The sequence below is a fragment of the Doryrhamphus excisus genome, chromosome 8 (assembly GCF_030265055.1).
Source record: "Doryrhamphus excisus isolate RoL2022-K1 chromosome 8, RoL_Dexc_1.0, whole genome shotgun sequence".
In the NCBI taxonomy this organism is placed as follows: Eukaryota; Metazoa; Chordata; class Actinopteri; order Syngnathiformes; family Syngnathidae; genus Doryrhamphus; species Doryrhamphus excisus.
The window spans coordinates 20382162-20407099 of NC_080473.1; the positions used below are offsets into that span (position 1 = coordinate 20382162).

General features: G+C 41.4%; 1 protein-coding gene across 9 annotated transcripts in view; it reads left to right on the forward strand.

Annotated features, from left to right (window-relative positions):
- The window catches only part of robo1 (roundabout, axon guidance receptor, homolog 1 (Drosophila)), a 379506-nt gene that overhangs the window by 206390 nt on the left and 148178 nt on the right, over window positions 1-24938 (forward strand). For all 9 annotated transcript variants that reach the window (XM_058080084.1, XM_058080085.1, XM_058080086.1 and 6 more), the window contains one exon: window positions 18935-19261. In XM_058080084.1, the coding sequence (XP_057936067.1) occupies window positions 18935-19261 (327 nt within the window). The remainder of the gene's footprint in view (window positions 1-18934; window positions 19262-24938) is intronic.

Consider the following 24938-nt stretch of genomic DNA (forward strand, 5'->3'; position numbering starts at 1 on the left):
TTGTCAGCAGCCAGTGTAAACAAGACAAAGATCAGGTGTATGCAAAGATATGTTCTGTTTGTACGCCAAGTCTACCAGTTGAAAATGTCTTGGTCTTTTGTTTGTATTTCAGTTCGATGACTGCATTCCCAAATAACCCAACAAACGGCATAGAAGGGGCAAAACAGCAGTAGTGTGATTCAAAATAAACACAAGTTTTCAAGTTTTTTTTCAAGTGTGCTTGTGTGGAACCAAACGTAACACTTTTGTTGGGTCTTAAGCCTCATCCATTTGACATACTGTTTGTTGTCATTTTGCACACTATCTTAATACGTCTCTCCGGCTTCGAGGTTCTCACAGAGTGCACACAGCTTTGAACGGTCTTTCACACTTTCAAACCGCAACATTCCAGCATCTTCTTAAGGCTGTTTATCAGTCACCTTCCGCCATCCCAGCCTTCCTCTCTGTCTTCCATGTCCCCTCATCGTTCTCCTGCAGTGAAAGCTCTAATTGAATAACAATTGTCGCTGGCTGGGGTGAAAGACAGCATTCTCTGCAGCTTCAAGCCGAGGATTTGCATTTAACTGCGTGTCTTAATCGGAATCTTCATGAGTCAAACTAAAGAGCAGTGCGGAATGTCACCCGCCTCCACACCATACATTTCAAATCTCACCTTTGTGACTCAAAGGGCAAAATGAGGCAGCAGGGGGGGACCAATGACGAACACCGCTCTGCTTTACTTCTGTGGCTTCTTCTTCGGTTTTGAGAGACTATATTTACCGATGCATGCTGTTTCATCCTCTTGACACAGTTTCATCATTTGAACACTAATGCACCCTCTTCCGTCTTGGTTTACCTCAGTCTGGACAGAGGGCAAAACCTAAAAGCATCATTTAAACACACGATTTAGCCTTTAATTTACTTTGAGCAAAGCTTTTGTGTGCTGTTAAGTGTTTTCAGAAGAGTAGCCTTTCATTTGGAGTCGTGTTGTTTTCAGTATGGCAGGCCAGACTGCAGCACGATGATTAGAAGCCGCACGCTAATTGGCCACTCTACTGGGAATGCTGCTAGTGTTCCAACGCTGTGTTTATGTTCGGCCATCAAAGGTCAAGGTGCTGCATTGATTGCTTCTCAAATAGATAGCTTGTAATGGGATCAAATGGAAAAAAGTATGGTAGCATCTTTTATTTCAAAGGTTATAAAAGTCAATGTGACAACATTGCGTCTGCAAACGTTGGCACAGAAGCAAATTATCATTTTTGTGTTGTTTGTTTTTTGTTCTAGGGTTGTAACAGAACGCCATAACCACAGTTTGGTCTGTGCCTCAGTTGTACAGTCAGGGTTCGAGTCGTTTTATGCGTTCTTTGTAGCACTTTGAGATTTCTGTAATGTAAAGTGCAATATGAATAAAATTTATTATTATTATTATTGAAACAACTTTAATTATTTTTAAAATGAAACATAAAAATACTGCAATAAATACAATTCTCAAAAACAATATTTGATATTTTATATGAATAAAATGTATTGTTATTATTGTTATTATTGTTATTCTTGTTGTCATTGTTATTATTGTTATTATTGTTATTATTGTTATTATTGTTATTATTGTTATCATTGTTATCATTGTTATTATTATTATTATTATTATTGAAACAACTTTAATAATTTTTTAAATGAAACATAAAAATACTGCAATAAATACAATTCTCAAAAACAATATTTTATATTTTATATGAATAAAAATAAAAATATAAAAAAATTATTATAATTATTATAATTATTATAATTATTATAATTATTTCTAATTATTTCTAATTATTTCTAATTATTATAATTATTATAATTATTATAATTATTACAATAATAGTAATTATTATTATTATTATTATTATTATTATTATTATTATTATTATTATTGAAACAACTTTAATTTTTTTTAAATGAAACATAAAAATACTGCAATAAATACAATTCTCAAAAACAATATTTTATATTTTATATGAATAAAAATAAAAATATAAAAAAATTATTATAATTATTACAATAATAGTAATTATTATTATTATTATTATTATTATTATTATTATTATTATTATTATTATTATTATTATTATTATTATTATTATTATTATTATTATTATTATTATTATTATTATTATTATTGAAACAACTTTAATTATTTTTTAAATGAAACATAAAAATACTGCAATAAATACAATTGTCAAAAACAATATTTTGGTTTCTCTTAACAATGCCAACACGCTGATTCCATCTTATCCACGTCTCTATGTCCATTTACTACGTGATTCACCAGGAAGGCCAAGTGTTCCCAAATAGGAGACTTTAATGAGGAAAGAAGGTTTTCAAGCTCTGGCTTCTGCTTGGCGCAATTGCTAGCCAAAAGTTGAGCTACACTGTATTTGTTCATGGAGCAAACCTTTGACAGTGAAGAACGTTTCATCGACAATGTGGGCGTTTAGAGTCACACTCATACAAATACATACAGATTACAAAATTCAGATCACAAATTCATACAGTATTTAAAAAAAAACACGGAAAAAAATTTCCAAAAAGGTGAACCGCGATGTAGCGAGGAAACACTGTACTAGCCAACTTCCTGTTTATGTACACTTCTGTTAAAGTGTACGAAACATTTGTTTAGCCAGCTAGCTTAGCGGTTAGCATGGATTTTCTTTCTTTTTTAACGATTCCTCATATTCCACCAGTGATAATGACACTTGAAAGAAATATAGTTTATTTGCTACCATGGAGGTGAAGATAGGTAACTTATAAAAGCGTCTCTGCGCTCTGTGAAGTATTTTAGCCACGCTAGCTACAACACGCTACATTACATTTTGTAGCCAGCTAGCTGTCCCAAAATGTACAGAATACCCCATTAATGACTTCCTATTATTGCTGTCATATTCCTCTTCATTATTGCATTTTTTCATGATATCATGGATAAAAAAAAGCATTTCCTGGCAGCGTAAGAAGTTGAGATAATCGGTGTCATTCATTCTCATTGAAGAAGAAAAAACACATGTCCTCAGGGTGGCTCTTTCCAAAAAAGCATTTGTCATCACAGCTGCCTGGTTGTCTAAAACTACCCCCCCACCATCTTTCCGTCATCACCAAGGATCTCTCCAACTTTGGAGCAAAAAGTCTTCACGCTAAAACGTAACAGATGGGAATGGAGGACCTGAATGCTTCCATGAAGTCGATGTCAGTTGTAGCCGGAGAGGATGTTTGCTTAGATTCTCTCAACCTGTTGCTATGTGGAGACGATCTGGAAGCTGAAACTGTGCTCCGTTCTGCAGGTTTTGGATGATTAAACCTTGGTATGCTGTTGCGTTTCCACGCACGGTTATTGGGTTAGCTATGCAAATAGTGTGATGTCATAGCAGCGAGAGACGGTGTAACCTGCCAACGAAGGTTTCATTTACATTACAATGTAATGCAAGACTATCAAAATATTATTTCTCTTTTAGCAATTTTTTTTTTTTTTAAGGTTTTATGGAGAGACGGCACCGTTGTTGGCATTGTGTTGGAAAAGGTCTGTCCACTCTGAGATGCATTTTAAAGTTTCTTGGGGAATATTTTCAGGTTTCACACGCTTTAAAAATAAAATAACTTTTTGTTGTTTGTTTGCTGAAATTACACAAAATTCACATTTCAGTTTGTGTTACTGTTTTGATACTTTTTTGATAGAAAAAATAAATTACTTTTTTAATTAGAATTTTATTGAAATGTCCAACATTTTGAGTCATTTTGACTAAGATCATAAATTCTCCTTTCAGTTTGTAAGTTCACTTTAAGTGTCAATGTAATTCAATAAACATTGAGGCTTAATTATGAACATTTCAATTCAATGTTGTCAGCCGACTTCAATACAATTTCATTCAACTCAATAGGGGTTCCAAATCCCAATTCAAAATACATTGCCATTTCGGTGAATATCAAAAAAGTAACATTTAAAAACACCATAAAATAAAAAACTAGCAACAAAAGGATATCTTACTCTATGTATTTTAGCAACATGTTCGGCTGTACTATAAACTTCAATGATAGGACCGTTAAAAAAATATGTCCGTTAAATGGGTCAAGCCAGCTGTGTTTGTAGCTCTGCTAAATTAGCAGTTAGGTTGATGGACTTTTGAATGGCAACAGGTTTCCTATGCTCTAACTATGAAAGTAATTCATTTATGAATAAGGATTCATCATGGTTGGGTCTGGGACAAATTAACGGAGATAAACGAGGGATTAGCATATGGCCACCCCGTCGTCCAATCTTGGATGGGTGCCCAAAATTAGACCATGTGACCATTTTTGGCAATTCCGAATCTCATCAGGACTCCTTTGTGGAAATAAGACTTTAGGAAGTGTTGTTTTAGTGCCAGATGTAATCCTCTGTGTGACTCTGTAAGAAGTGTCTTTTTTTTTGGCAGGCGTTTGCTCCTTTCATGGATTTTGCCCAAATATTTACACCACAACACATGGCTCAGCATGGCTTAAAAAAAAAAAAAAAAAAAAAAAAAAATCAAATCCCGCTTTCATGTTTTTCGGTGACCAGATTTCGGGGGCTTGTTGTGGCGCTCCCATGTGACGGGACGCGAGCCATGCCCCACTCAGCCGGATCTCTGGACCGTAGCCACATGAAGTGGCTCCACTGAGTCTTCACTTAGCAATTTAATAATACCTCACATCCACAGCTGCAGTTGATGATGCGCTTTCGCCAGCGTGCTCACATCCACACTCCGGCGGTACCCTTTTCACCCTTAGGGTGGAGGAGACGTGCCAGCTTGCTGCAATCACTTGTAAACACCGTACACTCAACATAATCCCGATTCCCTTTCGACACTAGATGAGATCTCCTTCCGGTTCCGGTCTGGTTTGACTACGCCACACTTAGGTCCGAGCAGTAAGACTGTATCAGCTTCCACCATCAAAGAAAGTATAACATTTATAAGAATTCACTTCGGCTTTTTAGCCTTGACTCTTATTTGGAATTTTAGTTTCTTGGCTTGGAGACAATGGAACCCAGTGTGCTTGTACTCCCTAAACTCCCTAAACTCCCGAGCATTCCCACAAAAACACTCACTAGCCCCTTCGTTGAGTACACTTGCACTGTCTAATGCAGGGGTCTCAAACTCAAATATCTTAATTTTTTATTTTTCTACACAAAATAAGATGAAAAATAAATAAACAAATCAAGAATAAAGAAAATTAATCAATCAGTAATAAATAAATAAATATAATAATAATAATGAAATGGCAAATAATCAAAACTTAAGAAACCACATATAGTTGGTGGGTAGACAAATGATTTTTTTCAGATTAAAATGAACAAAGCATTATTAGAGCCCTGTAGACATGACAAAACACGACTATAGTCACATTTATACTCTTTTTATTTACAACATATTGCGCAACTGCAAAGTCTTGAGACACATGCTAACTCGCAAACTAGAGATCTAGCGACCTAAACAGTAGCCTTCAAGTTATTTCCTTTCAACTTAAATAGCCAAAAACTTACCACTTCCACACGGATAGGGAGGATAACTATTAACAGTTATTTAACCTTTAACATGAACATGAATCAAACGTAATATTTTTTTTCTGGGTACATGATACCATACAGCATCCATATCAAACTTGCGCAGGGGCTCAAGACGGGGGCCTCAAACTAGTGTCCTGCGGGCCACATTTGGCCCGCGGGCCGCTTGTTTGAGACCGTTTCTATTTTTCCCCTCTGCTATAGCTAAGTCATTAAAAATTATTAGGATTGGTTATGATGGTTAAGCTAATCTTGAAACAATGGAAGCAAAAAGGTATCCACTACTTTGCTTTATCCAGATCCTCATCAAAATATTCCTAGTCTTTTTGCATAATCCTGCCATCTGTATATTTCCAGCCTTATTACTTCTTGCCACATCCTGCTTACTGATCCTTGACCGAACTCCCGTCTTTTGCTGCGTGCCTTTTTTTTAAAAAACTAAATATTTGTATTTTTAAAGGAACTACACAACCATCCCATTTGTTTTTCTTCCATCCGCGTTTATTAGCCTCTTGAGGGTTTCCAGTCATCACAAGCAAGACTCCAGTTGGGGAATAAATGTTGCACAAACTCCATCCTTTGATGTATCGCTAAGACTGATTGCAGCATGCTGGTCAAACTTCATTAAAAAAAAAAAAAAAAGGAGTTGGAAAAAGATAAATAAGAAGTAATTGCCCATGTGTGGTTCCTCGTGCTTCTTTTCCGTGATCCTCTTAGTGGTGTGTTTTCCTCAGGAGCTCCTTGCCTGGCATCTGGGGCCCATATTGATTGCTCTTCTCTTCCTGTGGTATCATCTGCTGCAGGAATGACTGAAGCCGGCCTTTTTTCTAGAGAAGCGAGGTCACGCGTGAATTTGCAAGGTCAACATGTGCAGTTAGTCTGTCAGTCAGCTAAGCTATGGAGCATAATCTGCAAAGATTGATATATAGATTGTAGGCATGCACGGATACGGATGCACGTTTCCTAACAAGCATTCCGGGCTTTCCTGGTCTATGTGATTGGACCTAATAAAGCATATAGGAAGCATATTTATCCTGCACGAAGTGGCTTTGTCCTGACGGCTTCCATTGCTGAGTTTTGACAGCTTTTAACGACACCCGTCGGAGCAGCTCGGCATCGGGAGGAGCTGCAACTCTTCCACAATTGCGTCTCCCGGGATCGTGTTGGAAATTCATTACTGTTTAAGTGTATCCCCTCCCGCCACTTGCCTCTGTAACGTCTTTTAACAGCTCCTTCTCGGTTGTTATGTTGCTAGCCTTGCCAGCAAAATGACAGCAGCCCGTCCATCCTCACCTCCTGCTTTACTCCTGATGATGATGATTATAAAAAAATGCTGAGCCCCCAGAGCTGAAGGTGTGGTCGTTTGTTTATGGTGTCATCAGCACATTTGTCATCTCTTTATTGCACATGACAAATGAGCCTCCGGGATGATCCAAGGGGACGGGAAGGAACGTGAGGACACCATCGAGTCTAAGAATTCATTATGGCAAAGGACAAAAAGGTGCTCACACCCGCCAATAAATTACATTGCCCACCTTTACTCTGTCAATGCCATCAAATAGAAAATAATGTATTTAATGGTTTAATGCTTGGGCTACTGGTCAGTACAAAACCATTTATTGTGTGCCACAAAGGAACCACAGGGGATAAGATCAAATTCAAGTTGTGTGTATTAGTAGTACTTATTCTTAATTTTAATATAATTGGAACATGATTGATTGTTTGGAAATACACACAGTGGTACCTCAGTGGATGCTCATTAATAATTTGTTCCAATAATACATTTTACAGGTACTAATTATTGTTTCAATAGCATTTCTAACCTCCAATATAAAACTGCTGGTACTAGCATAATTCTGTGGCGCCATTAAAGATGGTGAATCCTTAACATGTAGAGTGCCTTGTGTGAGCCGGAGCAGTTAGTTACATGCAATATTGTAGAATAAGCAAGTGGTTAACGTGCAGGCCGCACAGCTAGAAGACCCAAGTTCGATTCCACCCTCGGCCATCTCTGTGTGGAGTTTGCATGTTCTCCCCGTGCATGCGTGGGTTTTCTCCGGGTACTCCGGTTTCCTCCCACATTCCAAAAACATGCTAGGTTAATTAGCGACTCCAAATTGTCCATAGGTATGAATGTGAGTGTGAATGGTTGTTTGTCTATATGTGCCCTGTGATTGGCCGTCGACCAGTCCAGGGTGTACCCCGCCTCTCGCCCCAAGACAGCTGGGATAGGCTCTAGCACCCCCTGCGGGAGAAAATGAATGAATATTGTAGAATAACTGAGACTGTGTATGAAAGAAAACAACAACATAAACAGAATCATACAAAAACAATGCTTAGTTCTTCGTGTGTTGGTTGACTATTGAGAAAATAAACGGTCAGTTCATCAATTATTGCTATTTTGGATTATTGCTGGTAATGGAAATCCCTTTGCTGCTCCAGGATGTACCCCACCTCTCACCCGAAGTCAGCCGGGATAGGCTCCAGCATAGCCTTCTGACCATATTCAGAACTGTTCTAAACTCCTGCTTCCATGCCATTGTTTGTTATTGTGTAGAGTAATGTTGGTTTGCGAATTTCAACCTATAGTGCACTCCTTTTTGCCACTTACTCGCACAGCAGTGATTAATGAATGGATTAATCGACCCTAATCGTAGTGCATATACAGTAAACCTCGGATATATCGGATTCAATTGTTCCCACTGGTTTTGTCCGATATAAGCGAAATCCGTTATATGCGTATACCGGAAAATGTCCGTTTTACGCATATATCGGATTTATATCCGGTATATGCGTAAATCGGATTTTATCCGTTATAAAAAGGCACTTCCTTGACTATGTTTCCAATGTACCTGGACGTGCAGGCAACGCTGCAAATGACGTCATATAGCGGCCTGTCACGATTCGGCGAATCGGAGCGCCACGATGCGGCCATCCGATATATGCAAGGGAAATTTAATGGAAATGCATTGAAACGGGACTGGAGATTTTGTCCGAAATAGGCGAAATCCGTTATAAAAAAATCCGATATATGCAATGAATTTTTATTGGAAATGCATTACAGAAAAATCGGTTCTTTTTTATCTGTCCGTTGTGAGCGAATTTCCGATATATCCGAGTCCGATATATCCGAGGTTTACTGTATAAACAATTCATACATTTCTAGTTTGCAGCAGTCATTATATATTTAAGACCGGTAGATCTCTTTTTAACTTTTTTTTTTGCGGGCTCGTATATCTTCCGGAGTGTCACTCAAGTAACAGCAGGAGAGTCTATCTGAAGACAAAGAGGAAGAAAAGCAGCTATAAAGATATCAATCAGCTCACCTCGCCCCACCTCTTGGCCTCGGCACACATTGGCACTCGATGCTTTAATCCTGCCTCTTAGCGCTGTAACCGATAGCCCTGTGTTAAAGCATTACGGGGAAAAAGGAGTCATTCAGTGTGAAGGTTTACTTCCCGGTTTTAGTCGATGGGTTTCTCCTCTTTATCTCTGCACTGTTTTGTAGTCATCTCTTTTAATTCAACACAATATCCTCATTTTTTGTATAGTTCACATTGTGCTGGAAAGGCGGGGCCACAGTCTCACCCCTAGGGACACGCCCTCTGCTCTTATCTGTGCCGTAAATCCTCTCTTAAGCCCCCTAATCACACATTAATGGGGCTGTAGATATGAAGTGCTTTACTGTGCTCGTTCCTTATCAGAGATCCATATTCCATATCTGCAGGACATCTGACAGGTGGCGTGGCGTTCGGTCTCCTGAAAGACCCGCTGAGCCGTAGTGCGGGCGTTTTATGAGATTACCTTGAGCGTGTTTATGGTGGAAATTAAAATTTGATGGGACAGAGGTCTTTTGTTCCAGCCCCAGACGCATTGTTCTCTCAGGAGGCCACAGTGATCCAAATGGTTTGCTTCAGTGTCTCTCTCCCCGGAGTCGTCCTTGTGCTCACTCTTTGCCAAGCTGTGATAAAGAGATTTTTTTTTTTTTTTTTTTTCATCTTAAAAATTACTGGACCTGAACCCATTACGGCAGCCATTTCTGCCTTCAGACTGATCTGTCCTCTACTGCCTTTTTTTTCTTTCATGTAGATGAATTCAACTGAGACTAATTAGCAGAAGATACAGCAGCTCGCATGCTGCCCGCTTAAGGGGCTTGGTGAGCTTTTAATTGCACAGGGCGAGAATGTTGGGTCTTTAAGGAGTGATGACCCTGGTTCTGACAGAGCTGACTCTTTCCCCTGGGCCTCTGCTGGGTCTTCCTTTATTGGTTTTCCTTATCTCACAAAAGCCCTTCAGATTCGTTCCGTCCGTATGGTGTTATGAGAACTGTTTGATCCCGACTTTTCAAGGTGGAGCTAAGCAAACCGCAGTCCACTAATTAATAACCAGATTAGTGAATATACTGTATGGATATAATAACACAAACATTTATTTTATTGTTTAAATGACTAGATCTACAAGGGGTGATTATGTTAAAGAACTGACTTTAATCCTGCAACCATTACCAATTTCCATATGTACAAATCGGAAAAATCCGCCAAAATCGGAATTGGTTGGTCAGGCTTTTTAAAGATGCATGTCGGTGTTTTCCTCCAAAGAAGAGTCCATCGCTTTTCGGGTTCCACTGTGTTGTGTCCTGCCAGTCTAAAATTCAGATATCATGTCGGTGACGTCGTCAAAGCTCAATTCCGGTTGGTGACGTCGTCGTTTTTGGGTCGCCTGTCTACACGAAAACAATAAGCCGTGTTTTCTGATTTTCCTAAAATGCTAAAATTTTCCTAAATGCTAAAATTTTCCTAAAATGCTAAAATTTTCCTAAATGCTAAAATTTTCCTAAAATGCTAAAATTTTCCTAAAATGCTAAAATAGGTTTCCGTGTGGCTAGCCCCAAAGACATCCCAAGCCGCCCCAGCCTTGACATCTCCAGTAAAGTCTTCTCTAAACGTGAGTCTTTTCATCACGTATTGTGGCTTGTTTATCCGTGTTCAAGTGTTGTTTCAAAATGGAGCAAAAGCACATGGAGGTCTTCCAGAATCTTCTCGACGTGTGGGTCAGTGTCTGGGTCTGGGCCTTGGTGGTTTGTCCAACATAGTAGCTGCTGCTGTTAAACTCTCTTACGCTTTTATCGGTGAGCGAAAACTCAGAGCTGTGTTGGTTTTCTTAATTACCTCCAGAGCGAGCGAAGACTCCCTCAAGCCTCCTTTTGACTCTGCTTGTGTGTGTGTGTGTGTGTGTGTGTGTGAGTGTGTGTGAAGCGTAACGAGAAGAAAAAAAAAAATCAACACAGAGCGCTCCGTCGAGTTGGAAAGTAGAATCTTGCCCGAGGCCGCGATCGATTGGCTCCTCAGAGTAGTCCCATCTTCCCTGCGGGTAGGCTGGGTGTTGCATTAGCTCATCGCACAAAAGCAACGGAGGGAGGACGGTGAGGGGGAGAGAAAATCCGAGGGTGGGCTCTTGGAAGTAGCTGAGGAAAAGGAAGAATGGTTAGATAACTCAAAGCCGTGCAATATTCCTAAAGGATGGATGGTGGTTCCTGGACTTCTGTCTTACTATGACTGTGAGATTACACCATGTTGTGCTGTGGGGAGATGTATAAGACGTTAGTGCGTGGACGGAACCATTCTTCACCCCTCCTGTGTCTGTTACCCCCCCAGTGAGGGGTAATGGTGCTGAAGTAACTGAGGTCACTCAGTGAATTCAAGTGGGAACAAAGCAAGTATAATAGCATTGTGTAACTGATACTGGCACCCAAACCCGCTCTCTGGAATCCAAGTGCAGGACAATACAATAGAAACCGGGTTGTCGTTATCCCTGCATTCTACAAGAGTCTGCACATGCCTCATAGCGGCCCACGTGTTAATAGTTAATGGCGCCCACGCAAAACCCCCAAATTTCAGGCTTGGAATTAGAGAGGAGCTATCTTAAATCAGAAAAAGGAAGAGGGAGTCGGGGAAGTTGTTGGCGGAGCTCTTCAAAATCCTCTTTAATAAAACATATTCCCCCCGCCTCGCCTGGTTTGGTGAGCGACATCGCTGCGCTATCAGTACCAGTGAACGCTGTGCTACAGTACGGCTGGAGGGTGCGGACCTCGTTAGCAGATGGTCCGTGACAGGAAGAGGTTACAAATGGAGGTTAATGAATCCACTTGTACTTCAGACAGCTCAGGTTATAGCGATGCATTTTATAAAACAGGCATCATATATCAGACTTGCTTGCACACATTACAGCTCCATTTCTGTCAGTAACGCCGCTTTGAAACGGGGATGCTGAGGTTCTCATTGGGAGTGACCAGGATGGATAGGATCAGGAAGGAGTACATCAGAGGGACATTACATGTTAGAGGCCTTGGAGATGAGAGGCCAGACCGAGATGGTTGGGACATTTTTTTCGAGTTACTCTCGCGGTGCTTTGGGTGGTGCGAACAGCCATGTTGTTTGGTCTAGAGACAGTGCCACTGAAGAAAAGACAGGAAGCAGAACCGGAGGTAGCAGAAATCAGAATGCCGAAGTTCTCATTGGGAGTGACCAGGATGGATAGGATCAGGAAGGAGTACATCAGAGGGACATTACATGTTTAGAGGCATTGGAGATAAAGTCAGAGAGTCCAGACTGAGATGGTTGGGACATTTTTTTTTTCGAGTTACTCTCGCGGTGCTTTGGGTGGTGCGAATAGCCATGTTGTTTGGTCTGGAGACAGTGCCACTGAGGAAAAGACAGGAAGCAGAACCGGAGGTAGCAGAAATCAAAATGCCGAGGTTCTCATTGGGAGTGACCAGGATGGATAGGATCAGGAAGGAGTACATCAGAGGGACATTACATGTTTAGAGGCATTGGAGATAAAGTCAGAGAGGCCAGACTGAGATGGTTGGGACATTTTTTTTTTCGAGTTACTCTCGCGGTGCTTTGGGTGGTGCGAACAGCCATGTTGTTTGGTCTAGAGACAGTGCCACTGAGGAAAAGACAGGAAGCAGAACCGGAGGTAGCAGAAATCAGAATGCCGAGGTTCTCATTGGGAGTGACCAGGATGGATAGGATCAGGAAGGAGTACATCAGAGCGACATTACATGTTAGAGGCCTTGGAGATAAAGTCAGAGAGGCCAGACTGAGATGGTTGGGACATTTTTTTCGAGTTACTCTTGAGGTGCTTTGGGTGGTGCGAACAGCCATGTTGTTTGGTCTAGAGACAGTGCCACTGAGGAAAAGACAGGAAGCAGAACCGGAGGTAGCAGAAATCAGAATGCCGAGGTTCTCATTGGGAGTGACCAGGATGGATAGGATCAGGAAGGAGTACATCAGAGGGACATTACATGTTAGAGGCCTTGGAGATAAAGTCAGAGAGATGGTTGGGACATGTCCAGAGGAGAGATAGTGAATATATTGGTAGAAGGATGCTGCCAGGTAGGAGGCGTAGAGGAGGACCAAAGAGGAGGTTTATGGATGTAGTGAAGGAGGACATGAGAGAGACAGATGCAGAAGACAGACTTGGATGGAGGAGATTGGTTTGCTGTGGCGACACCTGAATGGAAAAGCCCAAAGAAAAAGTACAAGAAGAAGAAGATGACACGGACATGTACACAGGAGTTCAGAACATTCACAGAAAGATAGTCAAACACGTGCCCCTAGGGATAATAATGTTTCCTCAAGTTTAACTTCTTCTTCCAAAATATGCATATTTAAGCAAATCAGATGTATTTGATGCTAAAATAAGCATTTTTTTGTCATACAAAAATGTCTAAATTAACTACAGTAAACCTCGGATATATCGGACTCGGATATATCGGAAATTCGCTCACAACGGACAGATAAAAAAGAACCGATTTTTCTGTAATGCATTTCCAATAAAAATTCATTGCATTTATCGGATAATTTATAACGGATTTCGCCTATTTCGGACAAAATCTCCAGTCCCGTTCCAATGCATTTCCATTAAATTTCCCTCGCATATATCGGATGGCCGCATCGTGGCGCTCCGATTCGCCGAATCGTGACAGGCCGCTATACGACGTCATTTGCAGCGTTTGCAGCGTTGCCTGCGCGTCCAGGTACATTGGAAACATAGTCAAGGAAGTGCCTTTTTATAACGGATAAAATCCGATTTACGCATATACCGGAAATAAATCCGATATATGCGTAAAACGGACATTTTCCGGTATACGCATATAACGGATTTCGCTTATATCGGACAAAACCAGTGGGAACAATTGAATCCGATATATCCGAGGTTTACTGTTTAATACAAACATAATAACGCATTCAGAGGTGCATTAACATGTGATATGTAGTATTCTACACTGGCCGCGATGTGTGAAATGTTACTGTAATTGTGGATGAGAAACACAAACACTAGACAAAAGAAGAAAAGAAAAGAAAAGAAAAAAAGAGAAAAAGAAGAAAACAAACAAAAAAAAAGGGATAATAATGTGCAATGTTACACTCTGATTCCCACCCTACTACAGTATACTATATTAGGACACATTAATTTTTCTAACAAATACACCACATGAGTGACCCCCCCCCCCCCCCCCCCCCCCCAAAAAAAAAAAAAAATCACTCCACACAACACACACTTTGACTTTCAGGTGTTTTGCCAAAGCACCATGAAATTAAGTGCATTAAGCACGTCCGGAAAATTGAGTAAGATTGGATAACAAACATGGCCGCTTTCAAGCAATACACAGACAATCTGTAATATCTGTATCTACGCTTGCTCTGATTTTTTGCACAAGTCATAAAGGGCTCCACAAATAGCATTTCAGGGCTGCATATTGACATTTTTTTTCCACAGCGGTAGCCGTGGCATTGGGAAGACTCATAAGAAACACATGTACACATCATGACCGTCTGTTTGCATCGTCGCATGACAGAGAAAGACATTTAATAGCGTTTGATGATAGCTCTGATAATGATTATAGCCATCATGTCTGGGCATTGTGGCACTGCAGCAACCATATAATGTAGCACTGGCGACTATGCTACTCTTGTGTTCAACTCATTAATCTCACCACAGAGCTGTCCTTAATTATGCTGACGACTTAAAAAAAGAGGGGAAAAAGATGCTTTCCTCAGCAGCAGTTAAAGGGGGATGGGTATAGGGCACACGGGGTGGGGTGGCTGGTGGGTCGGCTGGTGTGGCAACGTCACGGCATGCTGGCAAAATGAAATTCAAGCTATTCCTACCAATTAGACAAGATTCTTTTTAATTGGAGCTCAATGTGCTACAAAGGCCAGCGCTGGCAGATACGGCGAGTTAAGAGTAGGGGGGGATCGGGATGGCTCCTATTGTTGAGCAGAAACACACAATGCATTCACCACCAGTCAGGAATTACCTCCAGGAAGCTAATTAGCATGTAAAGCAGCTTGCATCGCCACAGCTGACTAGTTGGAGAGTCATTTGACCTGAGATAACGACAAAGTGTTAAACCCCCTTTGGCACTCGTGTAGTTTCACTTCATTTGCCCTATTTATCCCCAAGCCACGCGGTGCATCCTTGTCTTATCTTTTATCACTTCATTTCCTCTTTGCCTGCAAGGTGCGTCACCGCTACCTCCTTTGCCTTCATTCTTGCCGTTTGATCTTTGCGGTGCATGACTCAAGTTTTATCAAACGAATCGTTCCTGTAATTAAAGGCCACGTACACAATGAAATAAATATATGTAACAAGTCATTTGAGAAGCAAAAAGAGGTTTGTGTTCTGCATGTTTTATTTTCAGGTTTCTAACTATGTCATAGATTAATCATTAGATGATTGAATAGCGTCAGAGTGGTTATTTGCTTTAGTGCATGACTCATCCCATCAAGATGAGAAGTCTTATGGCAGAAGTGAGCAAAGGTCAGTGGGACTCATACGTCAGCAGCCTTTATGAACACGTTTGTTGTTAAAGGTGCTGTGTGCAATGGGCTCGAGATTTTCCTCAACAAAAATAAGAACATCAGAATCATTCATTCATTCATTCATTTTCTACCACTTTTCCTCACGAGGGTCGCAGGGGTGCTGGAGCCTATCCCAGCTATCTTTGGGCGAAAGGCGGGGTACACCCTGGACTGGTGGCCAGCCAATCACAGGGCACATATAGACAAACAACCATTCACACTCACATTCATACCTATGGACAATTTGGAGTGGCCAATTAACCTAGCATGTTTTTGGAATGTGGGAGGAAACCGGAGTGAGAACATGCAAACTCCACACAGAGATGGCCGAGGGTGGAATTGAACCCTGGTCTCCTAGCTGTGAGGTCTGCGCGCTAACCACTCCACCACCGTGCCGCCCAACATCAGAATCAGAAAAAGGTTTATTGCCAGGTATGATCAAACACATACTAGGAATTTGTTTTGGTGAAGTAGGTGCAAACACATCTATTAAAAAAAAAGAATGAAAATACAAACTAGCATCACCACAAGCTAGCATCTTCCCAACAACAAATGTATATTTTCAACAGTTAGCGAGCAGGCCACGCTCTCTGTGTGGAGTTTGCATGTTCTCCCCGTGCATGCGTGGGTTTTTTCCGGGTACTTCGGTTTCCTCCCACATTCCAAAAACATGCTAGGTTAATTAGCCACTCCAAATTGTCCATAGGTATGAATGTGAGTGTGAATGGTTGTTTGTCTATATGTGCCCTGTGATTGGCTGGCCACCAGTCCAGGGTGTACCCCGCCTCTCGCCCAAAGACAGCTGGGATAGGCTCCAGCATGCCCACGACCCTTGTGAGGATAAGCGATAGGAAATAAATGGATGAATGTATGAGTTTAATTGAAAAAATGGTTGTACTTTGTACATAAAGGGGGCCGATAATGCATGCTGTTGTTACGATTGATAGCTACCATTAGTAGCTAAACTTTGCCAAATCGCTATCATTAGCTGACAGCAAACATAACTTCCCATGACACCTACACACCAGTCGAAAGTCTCTAAACCAGACCTCTTCGTTCAGTTCCTCCAAGGGTCATTGTCTTCACTTTCATCAAGTTCTTCTTATTGAGATTTTTTTCTTTTTGGTCCTCACAACAGTTTGGTGTGCCCAACATTTTTTTTTTTTAGACTCCAAGCTGTCTCTTCCTTTGCAGGAGTTTCTTTGTTCCTTGTGCATCTTTAAATCCCTTCCTATCCTGTCTCACATTTCTGTGTACTTTCCTTCACATGATTTCTTTGTTGAGCATATTCAGCTCTGCTTTCAGGTGTCCTCTCATTCAGCCACTGTTTGAATGTTTTTTCTTTCCTACTACCATCCTCACCTCCTCTGTCGCTCCAACGGTGTCTTCTCCAATGGGCTGCACGCACTTCTTGAAGTCGCTCCAGTGTTTTCAGCCTTGATGTTGTTTTTCTCTTATGCATCGCTTCCTGGTCTTTGTGACTTCGAAGTTTTCTGTTTTTAGCCCTTTCCTGAACACCTTGTCCTCCCCTACTGGCAAATGTATTTTTGTCTTGTCTTTGACTAGTTTGTGGTCGGAGTCCGATGATGCAGATGAATCGTTTATTATGGACTGAAATCAGTCTGATTTAAGGTCATATTGGCCAATCTTCTTGTTATATTTACACTAGATATACTGATGAGTGAAGTTGGTGTCCATAATTGAGAAGTTGTTTCAAAGACAGAAGATGAATAGCATTTGTCTTTCTAAAATGTCAAACGTTTTGAATGTAATACTTCCAACTGCGCTGTTCTTTGTGGGTTGTAGCATCTACTTGTCATGGTGACCTTTAATATTTATCCAGATGATACGCTTGACTCCCCTGCATGGCCTTCCATTTAAGTATGTTCTTCTGAATATATCTTTCTCTGCGTCCTCAAGGTGTTTGCTTTCTTTTGGTGATTCAGGTTTGGACTTTGTCAGATTTGTATTCATGTAGAAGTTTGAACCAATCGGCTTCTTACCTTGTTTCAGCAGTGCGGTTTCGAATTCCCTGTTGGTCAAGTTAACGGTGATGATGACTGTGGCATTGTTTCTGCCGTACGGTATCGAGCATTAGTAGCAGTCAGATGTCGCTTCTTAGTAGTTTTTATTTTTATTACTGCATTGGCCAAAATAAAAATAAAAAATGATATCATCTAATTTTTGTGGCATCACATGAGAATCTCAAATAAAGATTAAATAATTATCATTTCTTGTGTTTTTTTTCCTACATAGATCATGACGTTGCATGGAAATCTGGATTGTCAAGAGACTTCTAGGCACTTTGCCTTTTATAAGTTGTGCACCACAATGAAACATTATTGAATACACACATTTGTGTACTAGTAAAGTGTTTTTAATCCAGAAAAAAAAGGCTCAATGGTCAAACATTAATTTGTGAAGCAAAGGTGAGAAAAATCCACAGAGAAATGGAAGCGCTAGATTTTGTAGCTTGTGCAAAATCAGCACTTGGTATTGGATCTAATGGGTGGTGTTTCATTGTGACCACTTCAAATTGTCACAGCAATGTGATTCACTCACCTGTGCCATCATTTGATTGGCTGCCGCTAATAAAATACTTGTTTAGGAGGCACTGCTTCATCACTTTTTGATGTTTTCCTTCACAAGTTGTTGAAGAATTAGACCATGTTGGCAGGGACGCCATGATAGATGTTTTCCTAGTCAAACGATCGCTGATTGGTTGATCGCAAACACGAACGGGTGTGGGTAAAACACGGACTGTGGATTACGGACCGCGGTCTAAATAAACGATTCTGATTGGTCCATTTCAAGATTTGCAAGGATTGGTTTGCAAATTACCACCGGAATTACGCAGTCCGTGTTTTACCAACACCCAACAAGAACCGCTTTTAAAAAAACGCTTGGCAGTATGGCATGCTAAAGTACACTTCCCCGACGGGAATATCACTGGTTGGATTTACTTGCCCCAATTTTGTTTTATCTTGCCCCGGGCCATCGTTATACATCGTTATTGTCGAGCCCTGCAACACGAGCATCGATGTGTAAGCGACATCATGGTAGGTTCAGTAAAAGGTTCAAATGTAAGCTACCACATCTGTAGCAGACTGACCTATGGTTGGCAGAGCTCCAGGCTTCATTTTAAGATTTGTAGCAAAGCCTGTTTATCTAGCTTGGTTTTTTGTAGGCCTCTTCTGTCAAAGGTGAGGTAGATGTAGCTGCCAATGTGAGATCGCCTTAAAAGCTGATTGTGATCAGCAAAACGCAGACTGTGATCAGGTCATTGAGGAGTATTCCATTTGGTCTATGGAAGAGTAGAGTGCATACTTCCACCACTTGTAGACGTGGACTTGTATGTGGTGATAGTGCCTGTTGCCTTCCACGGATAATAAATGTCAAGGATCCCAGATCCACTATCTAGTTCTGTGGCAGAACTGTGTACGTTCTTTGACCAACCCTTCTGTGTATCTGTGAATCACGTGAAACAATCCAATTCCAAGGCTCAACAGTTGATTTTCTCATTTTCCAGGATCCCGTCTGCGCCAAGAGGACACGCCACCCCGGATAGTGGAGCACCCGTCTGACCTGATTGTATCCAAAGGTGAGCCGGCCACCCTCAACTGCAAGGCGGAGGGGCGTCCCACTCCCACCGTAGAGTGGTACAAGGATGGCGAGCGGGTGGAGACGGACAGGGACGACACACGGTCCCAGCGCATGCTGCTGCCCAGCGGCTCGCTCTTCTTTCTGCGCATCGTGCACGGCCGGCGGAGCAAACCCGACGAAGGCTCCTATGTCTGTGTCGCCCGTAACTACCTTGGAGAGGCAGTGAGCCACAACGCCTCGCTGGAAGTAGCCAGTAAGTGCAGCATGTCTTCTGTGTCCTCTTCTGCTCACTGCAGGTTCTGAATAGAAGGTTCCAGTTTCCTTCAGTGTTTTCCATCCTCAATGTGCTCGTTGAGTTGGATAATCTCTCAGGAGATGGGCAGGATGTGTTTGGCCCAGTGGTCTCCATAGGCCTGTGGAGCCTTGGGGTAGGGGGGAGCCTGATCATTCCAGGGTGAGTGCTCCTCTAAAGGGCCCTTAGTAGGTGGCCAGGAGCTACAATGGGAACAAAGATCTTTCTGTTTCGGGTCGGCTTTTGCGGTTTGTCTTGTTTTTAAAATCAAGATCCGTTTGTAAATGAAGGAGTTGCCCCACATGTTTTATTGTTTGCCGCAAGACGGCTAGATGCAAGATAAAAGCCAGGAGAATGTTTTTAACTTCATGTATTCTATTGTGCCGACATTACTCAGCACAGGCAGTCCTAGTCTGTTTAGATCAGGGGTCTCAAACTCAATTTACCTGGGGGCCACTGGAGCTAGGGTCTGGGCGAGGCTGGGTTCAGGTTTTCCAAAAAAAAATAAAAAATTTCAGATGAAAATGAACAAAGCATTATTAGAGCCCTGTAGACATGACAAAACACGACTATAGTCACATTTATACTCTTTTTATTTACAACATATTGCGCAACTGCAGGGTCTTGAGACACATGCTAACTCGCAAACTAGAGAGCTAGCGACCTAAACGGTAGCCTTCAAGTTATTTCCTTTAAACTTAAATAGCCAAAAACTTACCACTTCCACATGGATAGGGAGGATAACTATTAACAGCTATTTAACCTTTAACATGAACATTAATCAAACGTAATAATTTTTTCTGGGTACATGATACCATACAGCATCCATATCAAACTTGCGCGGGCCGCACTAACATTAAACTTTCATATCAAGGCGGGGGCCTCAAACTAGTGTCCTGCGGGCCACATATGGTGGTTGAGACCCCTGCTCTAAGGTAAAGGATTAAGGCTGGTGATAATAGTATGTTGTAATGCGATGCCTCTTCCAAGCATCTTTTTCCTTTAAACTTAAATAGCCAAAAACTTACCACTTCCACACAGATAGGGAGGATAACGATTAACAGTTATTTAACCTTTAACATGAACATGAATCAAATGTAATATTTTTTTCTGGGTACATGATACCATACAGCATCCATATCAAACTTGCGCGGGCCTCAAACTAGTGTCCTGCGGGCCACATTTGGCCCGCGGGCCGCATGTTTGAGACCCCTGGTTTAGGTCATCTCGTTGGATGCCTTATCTCCTCTGCTCTCTCGACGAGCTGAGTGAAGGCCGAGGAGGAAAGCTCGGATATGAAGCGTTCCTTTGGCACGGCCCGAGGGTTTCGCCAGCCCGATCGCTGTAATCTAATCAAGATGGGGAGGGAAGCAGTGACATGTGTTAGGATGTTCACCTTCCTGGTCTTTTTTTTTTAATTAACGGTACTGGACGTGTCGCTTAGCCTCAGCACCAGCAGCTTCAGCAGTCTCCAACGTACCGTAGCTATGCCGGTTTAGCTAGTAAGCAGAAATAAAAATCTCCCATGGAAATAGATCTCATGATATTACACGAAAATGTGCCGTTCTTTTGCATGCAAGCACAAAGATGCAGTTTCCATAGGTCAACGCTAAGAATACTTTCCTACGTCTGTAGATGATATATGTGCAGCGTTGATGTCAGAGGTGGGTTTGTCATGCAGGAAAAAAAACAAGCCACTTGGCAGGCCACACGAGCGCATGAGTGTCGTTGGCCGACGCTCAACTGCGGGCTACTTATTCCGCACCCGGTTCAAACAGACCTCGTAATGACAAGCAGTCGCTTCTCGGCCCCCTCTCTGCGGCTCATGCCTAACTGCACATAATTATGTAGTCGCGGCAACCGAGATGGATCGCCGCTCGGGAGCGAGGCAAGAAACACAGAGGTCTTCTGACTCCGACAAGACAGTTGCGGAGTGAGCATGGTTATACGGTCACCATGTTTACACTTGATGAAATGTCGTAGGAAAAAGTATTATTATTTGATCCTAGCCTTTCTCCCAGTCTCAGCAGTTTAAGGAGGAAGTTGAAAGAATCATGTTTACTTTTTACTTTTTTTTTCATTTCAAAGCTAAAAACACATGTAAAGCAGGGGTCTCAAACTCAATTTACTTGGGGGCCACTGGAGCTCGGGTCTGGGTGAGACTGGGCCGCATCAGGTTTTCCAAAAAAAAAAAAAAACGCATTTATTAAAAACAAAAAAATTTAAAAAAACTTTGAGAAAAGCTCTGATAAAACATTCCACTGTTCTCAAATATCTTACTTTTTATTTTTCTGCACAAAATAAGTTGAAAAATAAATAAACAAATCAAGAATAAAGAAAATAAATCAATCAGTAATAAATAAATAAATATAATAATAATAATAATAAAACGGCAAATAATAAAAACTTAAGAAACCACATATAGTTGGCGGGTAGACAAATGATTTTTTTCACATTAAAATGAACAAAGCATTATTAGAGCCCTGTAGACATGACAAAACACGACTATAGTCACATTTATACTCTTTTTATTTACAACATATTGCGCAACTGCAGGGTTGCAGACACACGCTAACTCACAAACTAGAGAGCTAGCGACCTAAACCGTAGCCTTCAAGTTATTTCCTTTAAACTTAAATAGCCAAAAACTTACCACTTCCACACGGATAGGGAGGATAACTATTAACAGTTATTTAACCTTTAACATGAACATGAATCAAACGTAATATTTTTTTTTCTGGGTACATGATACCATACAGCATCCATATCAAACTTTAACATTAAACTTTCATATCAAGGCGGGGGGCCTCAAACTAGTGTCCTGCGGGCCACATTTGGCACGTGTTTGAGACCCCTGATGTAAAGAGATGTTATGGCAGGTTCCCGCTCCCACCAGCGCTTGTTAACGCAATCCAAGTTTCAACAAGTCCTGTTTGGCCTGGCTGGAGGAGCTAACCCAGTTTGTTTTGTTAATCATTAAGCATGTTTACAGTGGGCTTCGGAATCTGAGATGGGTTTCGTTTCTACGTGTGTGTCTTTTGTATTAGTCATTTAAGTATCGAGTATGGAACCGTGAATCATCTGAATTGGTCAACATTTGCATTGGAAAGCGCGTAAAACATTATGTAAACCTCTGGGGATGCTGATCTTCTATGATTTTCTTACACATGAAACTTTACATGATATTTAATATACTTAAACGCCGCTTTTAGGATCTGGGAGTAGTCTCGTTCCTGGGACTGTGATGGACTTGGCCTTGGGATCAGTTGTGCCCTCAGACTTCCCGCTTTTCGTTGTGTTTTGGTTGGAGACCGTTCCTGCTGCTCTTGCAAAGAGCTTTCACACACGTGTGGGGATTCTGTTCGTTGCAATTTATCTTCTACCTCAGAAAAACACAAGACTGTTCCTTTTTAGGTCATACCATAGTCGTAGTTTAAAGATACCAGATGAAAATAAATCACATATATTTATTTTCACTCCGCCGATTATTTTGTAGTCTTACAGTAGTTATCAAAACGCTGGTGCATGAGCGCGTGTCCGTCCAAGTGTTCGCCATCCCAAACACTGCACACATCCATACATCCATCACCCAACTGCGTTTCACATCATACAGAATACGTCTCCTTTGAATCGGCATGTAATCTATGTGAGCCGCCAGCCTCCGCTCGCTAATGTCGCCCGAGGCGCGTAAGCTACAGCCGCCCCGCTGTGACGACGTGCTGTCTTTCGAAACTTCCATCGGCTTTCATAACCACATCTGAAAAGCGGTTCCTTCTAAAAATCTGCTTCACTGTCGCTCTGCTTACCGATGTGCCGAATGTGTGCACTTGCAGTACGGCCATCAAACAATGAAAACTTCATTTTCCTCTCCACTTATTGCTTTGTATAATAACCGGAATGGGTCGTTTAACATCTGCATTTGCCCTTGTAATATTTCACCTTATTTATTTGATATTACAGTGCAACACGAGGCCCTGAAGGGCTCTATGAATAGCTTTGTCCTTCATTTCCTGCATGCACAGACAGTAAGGAGAGGTCATGGACGGGGGGCACTGCTGCTCTTGAGGAGGCGATAAAGTCCGTCAAGTAATGACCACGCGGCATTGGCTGCAACCCTGCCATCCATTCCCTAAATCTGCAGAGGCACAGTTAACTTTTTAACCACTACTAAGAGTAGCGAGGACATGGGATGGTTTGTTTAACTCAATTTGATTCATGTCCACGCCTCTGTCAGCACGTGTTGCCAGCTGCCATTGCTGCTTGCAGTAAGAAGGGTGGGGGGTGGGGGTCAGGCTGGCTGGCGTCTGATGTGTCGAAGGCTCGTCCTGACAGATTTGGGGCCGTGCCTACGGGTCATCTGCAGAATGGAGGACAGTTGTTTGGTATGCACGAGTCTAAAGGCGGCCTCCCACTGATCCAAGCTGTGTCTTGCATGACATGCCTTGTACAACATCTGCTGGCTCACAAAAGACCGGCACGTCTTGTGTTGTCCACCAAAGTAAATGCCTTACACACACTCGCAAAATACACATTTTCCAGTTTTTCCCCAATTTCCCCTTATTTTACCTGAAAAAATCACCTAATTTTAGAATGTAAATGTTGCCTGTAAGCCTTTGGCTAAATCTATATAATAAAATATAATAAAATAATAATAATCTTACTAGTCAAAGTCATGTTTAAAGAAGGTAAAGTATCAGGAGAAGCACCATCAGCAAAGTGAGGAAGCTGACATGGTTACTTGTCTCGGGTTGGTTCGCAGCAAATTGGTGCAAACGTCACAGCCGAGGTCAGCTTCATTCGAGGCGTGGGCTCCACACCGCAGACTGCTCCATGGCGGAACGTAAAGCCCACTGTGGTGCGTGTGTGTAGCTGTCAAAGGTCTGCAAAACGAGCCACTTTTCATTATTTGCATTAACTTTTCTTGACTGTATGCTGCAATCCACCGCTCTTTCTCTTGAAGTGGCATGGCTGCAAGGAAAAGAAGAATCCGCGTTCCAAATTGCATACCCCAGCACAGAGGTGTCAGCTTAACCTCCTACAGCAGGGGTCTCAAACTCAATTTACCTGGGGCCCACTGGAGCTAGGGTCTGGGCAAGGCTGGGCCGCATCGGGTTTTCCAAAAAAAAAACAAAAAAAAAACGCATTTATTAAAAACAGAAAAATTAATAAACTTTGCTTTGGTTCTGATTTTCTACAATAAAAGCTCTGATAAAACATTCCACTGTTCTCAAATATCTTAATTTTTATTTTTCTACACAAAATAAGATCAATAATGAAGAAAATCAATCAGTAATAAATAAATATAATAATAATAAAACTTATTATATAATAATAAAAAAAATTAAGAAACCACATATAGTTGGTGGGTAGACAAATTATTTTTTCCAATTAAAATGAACAAAGCATTATTAGAGCCCTGTAGACATGACAAAACACGACTATAGTCACATTTATACTCTTTTTATTTACAACATATTGCGCAACTGCAGGGTCTTGAGACACATGCTAACTCGCAAACTAGAGAGCTAGCGACCTAAACGGTAGCCTCCAAGTTATTTCCTTTAAACTTAAAAAGCCAAAAACTTACCACTTCCACATGGATAGGGAGGATAACTATTAACAGTTATTTAACCTTTAA